Here is a 17,025-nt window from a genome sequence, read left to right as displayed (position 1 = left end):
CTGCATACCATGATGCACCTCAGCTGAGCACTGATAGGTTTTACTGCTGGCACTGCGGTCGTCTGCAGATGACGGCACTGAGACCATATATCTTTGTGGAATGGGGAAAGCCTAGAGTCAGCTTCCCACGCCTGAGTCATAAAAAACTACAGGCCCCAGCCAGTCACACTGTAGTTTACGTATGTTCACTCAGTTTTTGAACCCCATGTGTGGGATTGCTTTTCATCCAAGGCAGTGGGCTCTCCCGCAATTCTGCTCAAACACACTGCCAGGAATAAAGAATGGTATAAAAACATCCAGCAAGATCTTCTCCCAAAGATCCAGGAGCAATTTGATAATGGTCTGTGCATTTTCCAGCATGGTGGATCACCAAGTCATAGGGCAAGAGTGATAATGAAGTGGCTTGGAGATCATTACATTGAAATTTTGGATCTGCGACCCAGCAACTCCCCAGATCTTAAACCCATAGAGAACCTGTGGTCAATCCTCAAAAGGCTAGTGGACAAAAGCCAACAAATCGTGACCACCTCCGAGCGCTAATAAGGGAAGAATGGATAGCTATCAGTCAGGATATCCAGCACGCCAGAGTGAATTGCAGAGGTTATGAAGAAGAAGGGTCAAAACTGTAGGCCTAAATATTGACTCTTTGCATATATTGATTGTCAAAAACAACGCCTTTAAAACTTATAAAATGCTAATTGTTTTCCAGAATACCATAGAAACATGTGAAAAAATAATCTACAAATACTGAAGCAGCAAACTTTGCAAAACACAAAATGTGACACTGCCAAAACTTTTGACTGTACTGTATTTGTCTGCAATAAGAAGTGACAACCACACTGATCTCAAACCTGTTTTAGCTCCTGTGCCTCTGCCTCAGTAACAGTGGGCTGAAGCACTTGAAGTTGAAGTTGTGTCAGTTCACCAGCAGGCACCTCCACTGGCACATCTATATCCTTTCCATGACCTGAAGTGACACAGAATGAGCTGATATATTTCTTTGAGATTTGTTGTTAAGATTAGAAGAATGTTGGTAAATAGGCCTATTAAGAAGCCAACAATGGGATCTCAGAGGGTTTTTAACGAACTGCTGTTGGAGCATGGCTGCCACCATGTGGTAGAAATATCTTGTGACTTTCAGTGTTACGTCTATCCATTGTCAGAATTTGAATGTTTTCTTAAGTGTAGCTGTAATTACTCTGCTTGCAAGGTACTACTGTATTATCAACTCCGGTCCTGGGGACCCATCGCTCTGCACATTTTGTCTTCTTTAACACACCTGATTCAGATCATCAGTTTGTTAGGAAAGAGTTCCATGAACTGAACAAACTGTGCACAAAATAGTAATACAAAAAATTTACACAGCAGTGGATACCCAAGACCGCCGTAGAGAATGTTATAGTTAGTTTTTTTCTAAACCCCTTACTCAAAGAAACAAAGATTTGGTGGCAAGCTGCAAGTACAGAATCATTTGATGAACAAAGGTTTAAGAAAACAACATTTATTAGAATTAGAAATTATAATTTACTGTAATTTTTGATCCGTGGAAACATTAGCTAGTTCTCTAACTGTACCTGCACTCCAAATGTTTCCTCCACCTTCTGGGCTTCCTGGTGTGGTTGCCAAAGTTGCCTGAAATGCTGCATAGTCACGTGTGATCTCAACTTTCTTCTTGTACTGCATCTCCAATACAGATAAAGCTTCAGTCATCCTGGCAGAGAGAACTCTGAAACAGATGTCAGGTTTCCCAATGAAGCGTTGCCGAACACTGATCTCATAGGGGTTGTGCACATGGATATCATCCACCTCTTCCTTCTCAAAGCAATGAAGGAGCTGTCCGTTTGCATCTCGAACCTCCAGAGAGGAGACCGAAACCATCAGGCTACCTGGTTTCATGTTTTCAGAGTTTCCAACACGAGAGATAACAGCTGGAATGCTGAGTATGACTTTTTGGCCCTTGCCTGAACCTTTAGTATAGGGCACCTTGGCAGCTGCTTCAGACTTGGCCTCCTGGTGGCTCTTCCATGGCAGTTTGCCAAAAGGCCACCAAGACGGACACTCCAGTTCGGAGAGTAGTCTGCACACAAGAGAATCAATGGCATTAAATGTAGAACTGCAAGACTACAACTAGATAAATCATTACTATAAATACAGCACATGATTGTATAGGATACTGCAGCTGCTGAAGACATGTACAGTCAAACCAAGATTTATTCAGACATCTTCAACATTTCTCACATTGTCACAGTTTATTCGCTATAGTTTAGAAAATGGTAATAAAATATGACAAAAACTCAGAGTTATCAAATCAGTTGATATTTCACTGGTTTTGGCCATCCTTCTGTTAGACTGTCTCACAAATGAATTAGGTTGAATAGCTGTCAGCTGTTAAATTTAGGTCTACAATTAGATAATACTAATTTAGGTCAACAAATTACCAAGCAATGCTTAATTTTGATCAGTCTGTGGTGTAAAAAGGTTGCATTAGCAATTAAAGAAAAAACACTTATGCAAAACATGGACAGGTCAAAGTGTATGAATAATTTTTGTTCCCAAATGTTTATATATTTTACTGGTATCCCACTGTATGAAGAATTGTTGGGTATAATGTGTCACAGTTTACTTTATTTTGCTATCATCACTTACATAAATAGTGTCCTGCACCCACTAGTAAAAATAATTTTTGGTTTGACTATGTGTCAATAGTGAATGGAATAACCATAGAAGAACCATTTTTGGTTTCTCAAAGAACCTTTCAGTGAACAGTTCTTAAAATAACCAACCATTTATTCTAAGTGTGAAAAACATGTTAAAATCTAAAGAACATTTTAAGGAGTGGATGAATGAACCTTTTTTTTCACTATAAAGAACAATTTGTGGAATGGAAAGGTTCCTTGGATGTTAAAGGTTCTACATGAAACCATAGATGCCAATAAAGAACATTTATTTTGTACCAGTGTATGTACTAAAAGTTGAATAAAGTTGAATATTTAGGATTCTGAATCTGAGCAAAACCTACTTATCTGCCACGCTCAGGTCTGATTCAATCTTGTCCAGGCCCTGAATCATATTGTCAAACTGCTCTCCCTGGTGGTTCAGGACTTTTCCAGTATCCTCCAACCTCCGTTGGGCTCCAGATATCAGGCTGATCAGCTCCTGGCCCTTACTAAGAGGAGCTTCAGCTCCCTGTGGCTCTGTGGGTGACAGCAGCCGTTCCCTCCAGAAGTGCACTAGCACGTGGAAAACGGTAGTACGGCAAGGCCTGAGAGACCCAAACCAGTGCTTGATGTTTCCCTGCTCCAACACAGTAAGAGCACTAAAGATTAAGCTGGAGGACTCCATCTTGATCTCCATGATTCGCGAGAGCCTCAGGCTTGTCAGATTCTCTTGTTTCTCCTCAGAGTTGAAGCGCAGGGTGGTGCGGGTTAAGGAGAGAATGCCACTGGCCCAGCGTTTCTCACTGTTGATGTAATAAGAGCCGGGCCAACTATGGATGGATACCTCCTGGCTCATCTTTTTGTGATGATTTGGAACAGCTACCCTGACTTAGGGAGCTCACCTGTCAAGTGAGCGATGTAAATAATAAATTAGTAAGTAGTCATCACCAGACACTTCTATCTACATCAAAAGTATAGCAATTATTTCCTCACCCTCATATCGTTCTAAACCTGTACAATTTTCTGTCTGATGTGGGACAAAGGAGACGTTACATTCATTGCGTTGAAAAGAGCAGCTTGAACATTCTGCAAAAACTCCTTTTGTGCTTTATAGAAACCATACCAGTTTGGAATGACATGAGGGTGATGATGACAGAAAAGACAACTTTGTCAACACTAATTTTGGGACATGTTTGAGTGAAAACCCTTAGTGATTCTCAACCAGGGGACAGAGATCCACAAGGGGGCACCAGCAAACAGGGTGACCACATGATGTAAAATTATTTCAAATAATATATTATTATTATTTAATATAAATATATTAAAACTTACTAACTTAATAAAAATCTAAAATACAAAAAACAATATTTTAACTGAAGTCACAAATCTTCTTTTTTTTTCTTTTTTTTAGGAACATTACAAAATGAATTCATGACAACACACACACACACACACACACACACACACACACACACACACACATTTATATAGGCTAACATAACACGAACATGCCCATGAAATAATTGAAAGAAGCGTTCAAAGATCATAAGTCATGATCTACTTTATGGATTGATGATCCATAAAGTGACCGAAAGATGGCACAGAATAAACGGTTAAATACTCATCGTATATTTGGGACATTAACAGAACTGAATATATATATATATATATATATATATATATATATATATATATATATATATAGCCTACGGTTCTGTCTGTTAATATTACATTATATAGAGGGCCTTCGAGTCAAAAAGAAGAAGAAAAAAAAAGAGATGAAAACCACTGCTTGAGAAACAGATCATGACATGCCTGTAGAACACATTAAACGTATTGTGCTAATGTATTTGATTGTAAGACATGAAACCAACACAGTACAGAAATGTACATATTATTTAAAGACCATCATTTACATTTTTTGTTCAAGTGGTTCTGTATGCGCAGTAACAGTATATGCTAGTGTAGTTGGCTTTACATGTAATAAGGAAATAAACATCATTTATGTCGTACCTTTATGATGATTTTGACTTTCAACTGACAGCTACGGCAGGTTGTGACGTAAATCAAGCATTAAGATAAACAACATGCCTTCACATCGTAAAGGGTTGGTTTAATGTTCTCTGCAGGGTAAATCTCAGTCGGAAGCGAGACTTTTGCTGTTCCACCTTAATGTCTCTATGTATAAAAAGAAACAACGCAAAAGCGTTGTAGCGATGTAAACCAAAGGCAGAACACAGCGGAGATTGTTTGGTGCACTCATGTTTACACTCCGACGAGCAAAATGAATGATTAAAGATTCCGCGCAAATGACGATGGAGCATCATATATATCAATTTAAGTAAATCGACCTATAGTTATTTAGAGCTAATTAACTTATATTTAATGAACTTTTTATTTTGTTGTTATACAGCTCATTGTATAGCTCTTTACGCACGAACTCGAGTTAATCACTGAGTTGGTGTGCACACGTTTTTTTCCGGGTGGGCAACTGGATAGCCATTTCCGAACCTGGCGCAGAAAAACACTATTATGTTCGACTTGTATGCATATAGAAAACATTAATCGGTTTGTATCGAAATTTTAATTACCCGTAAGCGTGAACGTTGCACCGTCGAAACATTAGTTGGGCCTAAATATAACCACGCAAACAGGTCACCGGAAAGGAATGAGGCTGTTGGAATGTGTTCTAGCTGTTGGCTATATGTTTATATTATCTTGAACTTAAAGTTGTTATTAAGGTTTTGTTTTTAATATTATGATATATCAAGCATGAAATAACGTGTGGAAATATCATGTTAGTGAATAAACAAGGCTGAGCTCCTTTCTGAGATGTCATGGATAGGGAAACCTTTCATAATTGCTGCAGTTTGGCCAAAATGCCCAGGCAGATCCATCAACAGCACTGCTCCTCTTATTTCATTGAGTACTTAGAGAGAGAAACACCTTACTTGAAATTCTTCAAGAACTACCTGATTCCGAATCAACCATGCATGTTTTCCAAAAAATTCACAGAAGATTGGAACTGCAGAAAAAATTGGGTCACAGTTGATGGAAAACCAAATTTACAAAGACTTCTGCATGAATTTGGTGAGCAAAGAATGATATTCTATTATATTTGATTATACTTGCATTAACATTTCACACATTATAAGTTCCAGCTCTAAAATGTAAGATATGGACTCTCAGGGAGGGACAAGCTCATCATGAGTACAGTAACTGGGCAAGGTGCACCCAGCCATCCCCGTGAAGCAATCAGGCCTGATTTTAAATAGATTTACTTTGATTTTTATTTATTTTTTATTTACATCTTTTTTGCTTCTGCCATTTGTCCACAGAAAAAAAAAAGTGATGACTGCACATTGCAGAAATGTAACATTTCTCTATGTTCATTTGAAACGTGTATTTTGCATTGCTGTTGACTGATTATTAAATGTACTTATTTAAAAGATTGTAATGTCATTTTGTTGTGTATTGGTGAGTATCAATTTTTTAAAAGCTGTAAAATAGTACCAAAACGATAACAAATCCTAATCCTATCCTAATGCATATCCTATGTATAACTGTGTCCTTAATATGTTATAACTATAAATAGCCGCATTTTATTATACAGATGAGACTCCTGTTCCTGTTGCAAACTGCAGTGCAAAAGAATACAATTCCAACCCGAAGCAGATCATGCCTTTTAAGGAGTTTATCCAGTACTGGAGGGAGTACATACAGAATGGGCATTCTTCACCCAAAGGATGTCTTTACTTAAAGGACTGGCATATGCAGAGGTACAGCTCTTTAAAAGCATATAACCTAGGTTATTGCACAACATGTAGTAGTTTTGAATGGAATGAATAAGATTAGCTTGGAAACGTTGTAATAAAATCAAGGAAGTTTACATGTCAACTATGTTTGTTCATTTTAGGAACTTTCCTGAGCATAATACTTACAAGAACCCAATTTACTTCTCCTCTGATTGGCTGAATGAATATTGGGACACTTCTGAAGTGGATGATTATCGTTTTGTCTACATGGGACCTAAGGGGTCATGGTACTGTATGAATAAATGTCCACATACAGTTGGGTATAAAAGTCTGTGTCCATGTTGAAAGTCTGGGGTGCGTTTCCCGAAAGCATCGTTGGCCAACTATGGTCGCAAGTTCATCGCAATGTCCATTGAACTCTATTGGTAACGACGGAACTTGCGACCATAGTTGGCCAACGATGCTTTCGGGAAACGCACCCCTGGTCAGTTTTTGTATTTTGTAAACCTAAATGTACAACAAAGGAACATTATGATGTTAAGTGAAGAAATATTATTTATGATGCTGCATGTAATTTGCACAAAAGTTCAGATTCTATTGAAATACACAAAACGCTCTTAACATTCTTAAATAATTAAAATATTTTGTCTTTAAAGCACACCGAGGACAGACAAACTACTAAATGATATGGTACACACACATATATATATATATATATATATATATATATATATATATATATATATATATATATATATATATATATATATATATATATATATATGAAGAGTTCAGATGCAAAAGCCTCTAAATGCCATCTGAAATTTTCTTCTAGAATGATAATTTTTATCAAGCTCGTATATTTAAGTTCAGTAATTTCACTTAAATGACAATTAATAGGTCATTTTCATTGCCATTTAAGTGAAATTACTGTACTTAAATATACGAGCTTGATAAAAATGATCATTCTAGAAGAAAATTTCAGATGGCACTTAGAGGATTTTGCATCTGAACCCTTCATATATATATATATATATATATATATATATATATATATATATATATATAGTATTTGTTATGAAGTGTTATAGAAGCATATTCATAAGTGTTCTCAGACTTTTGAACCCCAATGTAATTATAAGGCATTATAATATAGTTTGTGCACTCCTTGCCAAATGATACTTTTTTGTTTGTTTTATAAAGTCAAAATATTTTACTAATTGTATTTTACTAATTGTGTGTGCTTAAACATATTTTTTGTTATATTTAAAGGTATAGCGGAGGATCTTTCCAAATTTTAGATAAGAACCGCCCTCTCCACTTTTTGAAAAAATGCACATGCGCAACAAAAGTTCCAGTTCCAACTTGTAAACAGAGCGTGCACGAGGAGAACCTCGCGCACGTTTAATAGGCGTTCCCTCTCGGGAGCAGGAGAGGGAACGCCTATTAAACGTGTGCGAGGTTCTCCTCGTGCACGCTCTGTTTACAAGTTGCTGTCGGCATCGCTCATACAAGATTACTTTCCAAAAGAAGATTTGCACTTTTTCTCCAAATAGCATGCCAAACTTTACCTGTCGAGTAGAAACTTCGCGACTGAGACATCAGTGGGAAGCCCAACCTGTGTTTTCAGCGCACGCCATCGTGTGAAACAATCTCCCAAAAACACTCTGATCTTGTTTCTCTCTTCTGAGGCCTTTCTCTTCTTCTCATACAGTTCGTACAAACTTTTTCTCTTGCGACCCTCAGACATTTTCAAAGGACCCGGTGAAACGGCGAGCTTCAATGAATGGCTTAGCTCTAGCTCACCACACATAAACCTGAAAGTGCGTATGCGCACAAAGCGAAAACTAAGGGACGAGCACGTACGACGGCCTTACGTAAACATATCACCAGAATGATTGACACTTAGGTGGACCAATAGTTTACACTACCCACCCGGAAAAAGAAAATCCTCCGCTATACCTTTAACTGTTTATTTATTTTAAATTTAAATAAATTGGTGTGCATTTGCAGAAATATGTCAAGTTAGGTACTTGATGAGCTACTTGTCACACCTTTGGATGTCAATAGTAACATTTTTGTTCTTGCCTCTAGGACACCTTTCCATGCAGATGTGTTTCGCTCTTACAGTTGGTCTGCCAACATCTGCGGACGTAAGAAATGGCTCCTGTACCCTCCAGGCCAAGAGGAGTTCCTCCGGGACTGTCATGGCAACTTAGCCTATGATGTAACAGCACCCATACTTCAAGACAAAGGTCTGTATGCACAGTTTGAAGAGGCCTGTCAGCCTTTAGAGATCATTCAAGAAGCTGGGGAGATAATCTTTGTACCTAGTGGTTGGCATCATCAAGTTTACAATTTGGTAAGTAATAATGGTTTAATGGTGTCCAAATATGTAAGATGTATTAGAACAGGGGTGTCCAATCCTTGTCCTGGAGGGCCAATGTCCTTTCTCATGTACTTGGAGGAACAATATTGCTTAAAAGATTTGCAACAATTTAGCAAAAATACAAAAACGCAACAAAATTATCATAAAAACAATACATTTTATTTGTAATCCAAATCTTCAGAACCCATATTATTGTGAGGAACAGACACAAATTCAAGCCTTTAATTACTGATCTTCATCTCATCTTCAGCAGTGACTGGAAACATAAATCCCGCACTTACAAATTCAAAATTTGCAGCCTCAAGAAGCTTTACAACAAAAGATTGTGTCAGGGATATCAAATGCTTATTGGCTCATTGGATAAGATTTTCAGTGATTACCAATTTAAATGGGTAATATCTGCACTTTAAACAAAACTATTATAAACAGACTGCGAATGCAACATCGTCATTTGGACGTTTTTGTAATAAATCAATTGTGATTACATATGTTTGTCTGTTATGTTTTTCTTTATACTGTATATATTTTAAAGAAATGGCTAAGGTTAGGTTTAGAGGTAAGAGTGGTTTAAGGGCTCAAAATATTTATTTATAGTATATTGTTCCTAAAATTGTCATTGTACATTTTTCTGCCCATTACGTTTTATACATTCTATACTCTCTATAAAAGTGTTTATGTTAGAGTCTCTTTAAAGTCCAAAATATGTATATATGTACATGAACCATGTAATGTGCACTAGAGATATTTTTTTGTTTCAAGCAGCTAATACCTGAGCTGATGATCCTGAACTGAGATAATAAGGTTTCTGTAAACTTCCATATAACCCAAAATTTGTTGTGGGCCATGACAAGACAGCCACTGTGGTTAAACCTGATGTTTTGCAATACCATAGAAGTAATCAAAATGAGGAAAAATAGACATGGTCAAGCAACTAAAATCGGACTACTTGAGATGGATTGACCCATAAGCAAAGTGGAGCGCAGCCTAGTGATCCTGAAGACCTTGATTAGATGGCTCAGGTGTGTTTGATTAGGATTGGAGGTAAACTCTGCAGGATAGTGGCCCTCCTGGAGCAAAATTGGACAATCCAGAAGATGATTTCAAACTATGGGAGCGCCTCAGGCTTGACCGTCTGTCAGATTAACAGACCAATTGCTACAACGATCAGGGAGTCCCGCCACCTTAGTATATAACTGGCTGTAGCCCCCTACAGCTAAATTCTCGCTTTCTTTCCTGTAAAGATGAAACATTGGATTTACCATTTAACAGTTCACAGATGGAGTTGATCAGTAATAAGTAGGGCTGTGAAAAGATTAACCGCGATTAATCGCATGAGAATGATGCGACAGCGGGCTGCAGTGATTTATATACTAGAGAGGCGGGGCACACTGATCGCTGTAGCGATTGGTTTGTCAGTCTGGTGGTGTAATTAGAGCTTCCGCAGTCGGTCACGCCTGATTTGTTCCCATAGTAGATACCCCACTTCTGTTATCTGAGAACCGGGGTTATTGAAGTAACCTACTAATAGGTTTTTTTTTTTTTTTTTTTTTTTACTATCGTAATTCTGTTTATATGATTAGAAAATATGTTATATCTAGAATGTATTATATATATAGCAGTATTTGGGTGAAACTTGGGTCTTATTTCACTCAAAAGTCAAAAGAAATAAAAAATATATTTTTCTTAAAGAAGTAAAGAGAAATATAATTTTTGATATTTTGAAGACCCTGTCCCTAGTTATCATAGTATAGTAAAAACCTTCTTTGACCAGCCTGCCATCTCAGTTTCGATAATGCATCTCTTAATAATAGGAGGATACCATTTCCATCAATCATAACTGGCTGAATGGCTGTAATTTGGACATCATGTGGCAGTTCCTGCAAGATGAACTTTCTTCTGTCCAGAGAGAAATTGAGGAATGGCGTGATACTATGGACACCTGGCATCAGCATTGTCAGGTAACTGTGTTTATTTTTTGGCTCTAGGTTGTTAAGTCTGACATCATGCATCACTGTTTTTGGGTCCAAACGCTCTATCAGATCCCTGAAGCAGACAACAAATGGTGGTAACATATACATATGGTGTAGTGTTGTACTACTGTGAAATCATGACCTTAACCTTTTTAAATCATTAAAATATTGGTGGTGCAAAAAGAACTCTTAAAACCCTATTCGGACGGTAATTGTTTCTCATGGGGTCGTACATTTACAGGGATTAGTTGGTGATTTTATTGCCGTCCGAATCCAGAATGTCAGTGTTTTTCTCCCACCACCTGTGTAAAAATCAACGGCCGAATTACTTACTGTTTTGTGACAAACTCCAAGGTCTTGTGGTAATTTAATTGCCGTCCAAATCCACATCTCTGAGTTTACAAGAAGATATCACTTCAAAATTAACTATTTCTTTTTGATCACTGCCGAGCACCGTACGCACGATAACTGTTGCACTTCACTGTAATTTGCATGCATTTTAAAGATGTACACTTTTATTACTGAAATGCTGGAAATTATTTACCAGAACAATATTTCATCACCACTCCACCTCAGCGAACAAAAAGTAGAAAGAGAAAAAAGCATGTAAACATTTGAAATGGGCCTTTATTGTGGCAGCAATATATATTACAATTTTAAAATATGTAGGCTATTGTGCACAACATTAAAAACACAAACAAAGCAGCTTTATTTTTCAACTCATGTAAATAAGAGGCTGCATTAACTTGTTTCTGCTAATTTCCCTATTTTTAAAATAACATCCTTTTGAGATAAAATGCAAGGCAGAAAACTATTTCAAATATAGCGTACGTGCGTCTAGCTTCCTATTTTTAAAAACGAGATTTAAATAATGAAATAAGAAATAGAACATTATTTTCCTATTTTTAAATTAAATATGAATTCCAAGCATATGACATTTTATTACAGACAATCATTCGACTGACCACGTGAGCAGCGCGTTCCAACTTGTGGGCAAGGCCAGAACAACAAACAAAAGATCACTACCTGATAGTAGAAAGTAATTAACCTGCAGAAACAAGGCAAATAAACAACATAACTGTTACCTTGCTTCCTAAATAGCACACAAAGGAGAAAATGAGAACAGAAGAAAATGGCACCCGTCTCCCTACTGTTTCTTCACTCAATAGTGGGCAAATGACACAACATATACTGTATAACAAAGCTGCACACTATAGCTACAACATCAAATTGAAGATTAAGACACATAAATAAGAGCAACACTCTAGAACTGGCAATGTCTCAACACTCTCACCCGCTTGGGAATCTCTCTCTGGTCCTGCTTAAATACTGGCTCCTCTTGACATTGACATGGAGCAGCTTGCAAATTCCATCAACTAGATTAGGACAGGGAGGAGCACAAGAAACAGGACAAAACATAAAACAAAAACTACAACTCCCAGTTGGGTCCAAGCATATACTGGCAATAAACACTTATGCCAAGGTCTCTGAAAAGAGAAAGTGATCTTTACATTCTGCTTGGTCAAGCGATCATTTAGAGTGTTTTAATCTAAATAAAGAAAATAAGATACCTGTAACAAATAACAGTGATCCTATCAAACATATCCTGGAGTCCCCGCTCTCACTTCCAAGACTTCGAAACACCCAAACACTTTTATAGTGCAAGAAATAAACTTATATATATATATATATATATATATATATATATATATATATATATATATATATATATATATATATATATATATATATATATATATATATATATATATATATATATAAAGAAAAACTAAATAAAGAAGCAACATAATCTTTGGAAGGGGGTAAGCCAAAATAAATAAAACAAATATAACTGATTTTAAATACTAACCTGTTTATTCATATAATAAACAAAATTACAAAAGCTTCCCTCCCTAACAATCAAAAACAGAAGATAACAGAATATAAAGAAAAAGGCACCCAGCTTCCTCCTATGCTCCAATTACAGCAATGATTAGGAAGAAAACATGGAGCCAAAACAAACACCAGAATTCACAACTTAATCAAACAGTGCTTAAAACAAATATCTAGTGTACCGTCTCCTTTAACAATCACTATTTACACCACAAGTCACAAGTCAAGGAAGCCAGGAGAGCGGGGAGCCATGCATCTATATTTCAGAAGTAACATTGGCTTATCAGGTCATCTTTCATTAGTAGCTCCTGAGGCCTGTTGCATGAAACAGGTTTCGGTTTGCGTTTAGTTTGAGCAAACTCTTGAGTTTTCAGGCTCAAGAAGGTGGGTTGGTTTTTCGGGTTTCATCGACATGGTAACTTTAACCCAAAATAAAACCTGCTCCGGAGCAGGTTTTGTTCTGGGTTAGAGATCGCAGACCAAAACTGGATCAATCAGCATGGGCAAAGTGACATGCATCTGATGCGATAAAGCCACTGTAGCCCCCTGTATCTCTTGCTCCAAATTAAAGCAGTTTATAGTGAAAGAATTTTAGACACAAAACTGTCAAATTTTTTGCTAATAATTATTTTTATATTATATGAATTATTTATTTATAATTTGTATAATATAGCCTATTCATATAGTTATTATATGTATATGACCATTAATATTCTACTTTGCATTAAAATATAAAAAACTAGTTTTACTATATGAATATTTGAGCTCTTTGTGAACCTATATAAATGATTTAAATTAAGTTGATTCACTTGCATTGATATAGTTATATGATATAGATTTTTTTTCAACTGCCTTCTCAAACTTTCACTGCAGCAGCAGTGTCTATCTCTGCCTTGTAAATGCATTTATAGTCGTGATATCTTACATAATCTCTTAATTTTCAACAGAGAAGTGAACTGCGCAGCTCTCTCGCGAGAGGTCAATTAAACTGATGTGCTGCATGTTCCATGTGATTGACTGTTTGCTGCACATGTGACACTTTCAGATGAACACTTCAGAGTTAAATCCTGAGTTGACAGAGAAAGGTTATACCAAGTGTTGTGAACCCACTGAACCTGATCTAAACAAGGTCAACTCTTTGTCAACTCTAAACCTACTCTCAGAGTTTGTTCAACTAGCTTTATACAACAGGCCACTGTGAGCAATTACAGCTTGAGAGTAAAAACAAGAGAGAGAAACACAAGACACCCTCCCAAGTCCTAATAAAAACACTCACATGTACAGGTAACAGCAGCGTCATCTTCCAATGGTTGTGCTGGCCATATAGCATCTGCAAACAAATGATCCTTTTTTCTCAGAACTAACCTCAATTTTGGACATGCTTTACAATGTTTGACAACCAAAACATTCCCAAACAAATTAAACAAGAATAAGTGTGATAACACAATTAAGTGTGGTGTCAAGGGTAACACTTTACAATAAATGTACATTAGTTGACATGAATTAATAATGAACGGCATTTCTACAGCATTTATTAATCTTAGTTCATGTTAATTTCAACATTTACAAATACATTGTTAACATTAGTTAATGCTCTGTGAACTAACATGAACAAACAATAAACGGATGTATTTTTATTAACTAATGTCAAAACAGATGAATAAATACTGTAACAAATGTATTGCACATTGTTAGTTCATGTTAGTTAATACATTAACTAGTGTTAACTAATGAAACCTTATTGTAAAGCGTCACCATGTCAATCTTCAGCCAGATATTTTTGGCCACTGTAAACATAATTTTTGAATTCCTGTGATAATACATTAATTTATATTCTATTTCAGGTGATCATGAAATCATGTACAGGAATCGATTATGGGGAGTTTGCCTCTTTCCTTAAGACCATTGCAAATACTCGAATATCCTTTTTGAATTCATGTCCCAGAAATGCAGATAATTGCCAAGACCTCCTTGCAGAAAGTCTGTGTGCATTAGGCCCTCACCATGCAGCCTTTGACCTCCAGAGAGTATTGCAGATATTTGAAAGCATGCTTGGCAATGAAGACTTTAAGAGACTAGACCCTTCAGCTCTGAGCTTCAAACCTGAGGAACTGCTTCAGGAGATCAGAGAGGCTGTTCGTACAATTGTATAACTATACTGTATGTGGTAGATCAACTATGGCAAATGTCTTAATAAATTATTTTAACAACAGATTTGTGTTTTCATTGTTGTTTATGCTGTCATAAAAAAAAGTATCACAACAAATCGTCTCCTCGGAATCACAAGGTTCTATCTGCATTCTGATCAGTTTTGAGATATTGTTATAAAGTTTTTGCATTCCATTCGACTTTGTGACAAATTATTTGCGTTGTTTTTTTTGTTTAGTTTTTTTATGTTGTGTATATTTTATTTAGAAAACAAAAAGTTTCTATCTACAGAGTAAGAATATGTGAATAACTCATTTTTTACAAAAATGTCAGATAGAAAATCTTATAATTCCAAGGAGACAAAATATTGAGTTATTAACTTGACATAAACTTAACAAAGGGTGTCAACGTCCAACTTTTCAGCAGATGGAATTCTTTTACTTTCAGTGGTGTTTTTCAATAATCTTAAAGTGCTGCATATGAAAGAGCTTTTAATGTAAAGCTATGTAGAGCTTTTAATGTTTTAAACCAAACTAAAAACTTCCAGAGTGTGCTTCTAAAGTGTGAATCCAATGGACACTTTACTATCCATGTGGCCATGGGAGAGGAATTGTAATGGCAGTAAACTGATGCAACTGACACTGATAGGTCACATGACAATGACAACATGATGATTGTACTACATCTGGATTACATTTATACCATGCACGTTCATACTACAGAACATACTTTTTTAAAAGTCATGAAATTATTATTTAAAAGAAATAACCTACTCAGCATGTATGTGGTTTCAGATGTACTGTAGCCATTGTTTAAGCCAGCAATGTCTTATCCTGTTGCTGGAGATCTGCCTCCCTGCAAAGTTCAGATCCAAATTCAATCCTAATCAAACATACCTGGAGCAGCTCATTAGATCTTCAGGAATGCTTGATAATCGCAGGCAGGTGTGTTGGAGCAGGGTTGGAACTGAACTCTTGCAGAAGGATGCTTTATCCATGACTACAGTATAATTTGTAGTCCAATAATTTAATTTACATCGTCTTTATACATGGGCAATTTATTAACGTGTAATATGCAGGTAATATGCAAAGACCAAGATAAATTTGCTTGTACAAAACACCATTTCAATGTGTATCTATCAGCAACTGTATATGATTGGTCCTTTCTAATAAGATGACATGACAGAATTAGTTTACTAGATTAAAGGGGCTACACATCTTACCCCACTCACCCCTATAAATAAATGAGTTGTTATAATGACTTGTGCTTATTCTCTGCAACAACAGAAAAAAAGAAAAAAAAAACTGCTCTGGTTGGTTTACATCCATGATGTGATTTGCTTTAGAAAATTAACAACAATAAAACATTTTTGAAATACATTTTATTACAAGGTGTTAATCAAGACACTGTCAACAGATTGTTGTGTAAAATGTATTATATTTAACATTTTAAGTCAACTCTAAATAAATATTATCTGCAGTAAAATGAAAGCTGTCTGGTAGACCTTACTAGTGTTTCCGATTTATTTATCTTCAGTGTTTTTTGGCCACCAGTCAGGCACAGTGGCCTGTAAAGTCACTGTCGTATTATCAGAGGATTTAAGTTTGAGTGACTCTTTGGCATGAGCTAAGCGTATAAGGCCAAGTCCCAGCCTGTCGATTCCTGCCCTGTATTTCCCTGCTGGTTTGCCCCCCTCAGTCTCAAGAGCAGCCCCATGGTCCAGGTTCTCAGCTGGAGCAGACATGGTAACAGGCATTAGGCGCTTCCTTATTACACCGGTGTGGTGAGTTCTTGCTGTTAGTTCCTGTCCGATGTAGCATCCCTTGCTGAAGCTAATTCCCTGCATGTAAACAAGATTAGATTCCAGTGGAAGGGCCTCACCTGGCGGAAAGTCTCTGACACCTTCAGGTAGTCCTATAGAAATTAAATAAATTACAGGATTAATTACAAAGGGTGTGCAAACTCTTGAATATCATTTTTCAATAGTTAAACAGGTAGCACTTTATTTTACAGTCCTGCTCCCCATGTACATACTATGTACTTATTATAGTTAATTATTACAATAACTGGGTAATAACTAGGTGTATAACTAATAATAACCCTCTCCCTAAACCTAACCTTAACCAATGTAGTTACCTTATATTAACCAGTACTTTCTTAGGTAAGTACACTACCAGTGAAAAGTTTTTGATCGGTAAGATTTTTGATGATTA

General features: G+C 36.5%; 3 protein-coding genes across 5 annotated transcripts in view; 1 reads left to right on the top strand and 2 right to left on the bottom strand.

The window, feature by feature from the left end:
- snap47 (synaptosome associated protein 47) overlaps positions 1-4,931 on the bottom strand; it is a 33,298-nt gene extending 28,367 nt beyond the window's left edge. Inside the window, exons 1-4 of one of the 2 annotated variants that reach the window (XM_081375090.1) lie at positions 4,671-4,931; positions 3,020-3,559; positions 1,575-2,077; positions 852-967 (exon numbers count right to left, since the gene is read on the bottom strand). In XM_081375090.1, coding sequence (XP_081231216.1) covers positions 852-967; positions 1,575-2,077; positions 3,020-3,513 — 1,113 coding nt within the window. In that variant the 5' untranslated portion in view covers positions 3,514-3,559; positions 4,671-4,931. The remainder of the gene's footprint in view (positions 1-851; positions 968-1,574; positions 2,078-3,019; positions 3,560-4,670) is intronic. The other variant, XM_081375091.1, reaches the window with a different exon arrangement.
- jmjd4 (jumonji domain containing 4) lies at positions 4,889-14,876 on the top strand. The gene is made up of 6 exons (XM_081375092.1): positions 4,889-5,747; positions 6,271-6,436; positions 6,574-6,699; positions 8,507-8,774; positions 10,613-10,759; positions 14,509-14,876. Exons 1-6 carry the CDS (start codon positions 5,495-5,497, stop codon positions 14,815-14,817), a joined length of 1,269 nt encoding a protein of 422 aa, XP_081231218.1. The 5' UTR covers positions 4,889-5,494; the 3' UTR covers positions 14,818-14,876.
- The window catches only part of iba57 (iron-sulfur cluster assembly factor IBA57), a 34,051-nt gene continuing 28,406 nt past the window's right edge, over positions 11,381-17,025 (bottom strand). Inside the window, exons 3-5 of one of the 2 annotated variants that reach the window (XM_081375094.1) lie at positions 16,694-16,726; positions 13,941-13,994; positions 11,381-12,147 (exon numbers count right to left, since the gene is read on the bottom strand). In XM_081375094.1, the coding sequence (XP_081231220.1) occupies positions 12,062-12,147; positions 13,941-13,994; positions 16,694-16,726 (173 nt within the window). In that variant the 3' untranslated portion in view covers positions 11,381-12,061. Of the gene's footprint in view, positions 12,148-13,940; positions 13,995-15,310; positions 16,727-17,025 lie in introns of those variants that run through there. The other variant, XM_081375093.1, reaches the window with a different exon arrangement.

This window comes from Scardinius erythrophthalmus, assembly GCF_964197995.2.
Source record: "Scardinius erythrophthalmus genome assembly, chromosome: 9".
NCBI lineage: Eukaryota > Metazoa > Chordata > Actinopteri > Cypriniformes > Leuciscidae > Scardinius > Scardinius erythrophthalmus.
The sequence above is the reverse complement of the archived record's forward strand: the minus strand, read 5'-3'. Positions and strand labels throughout refer to the sequence as shown.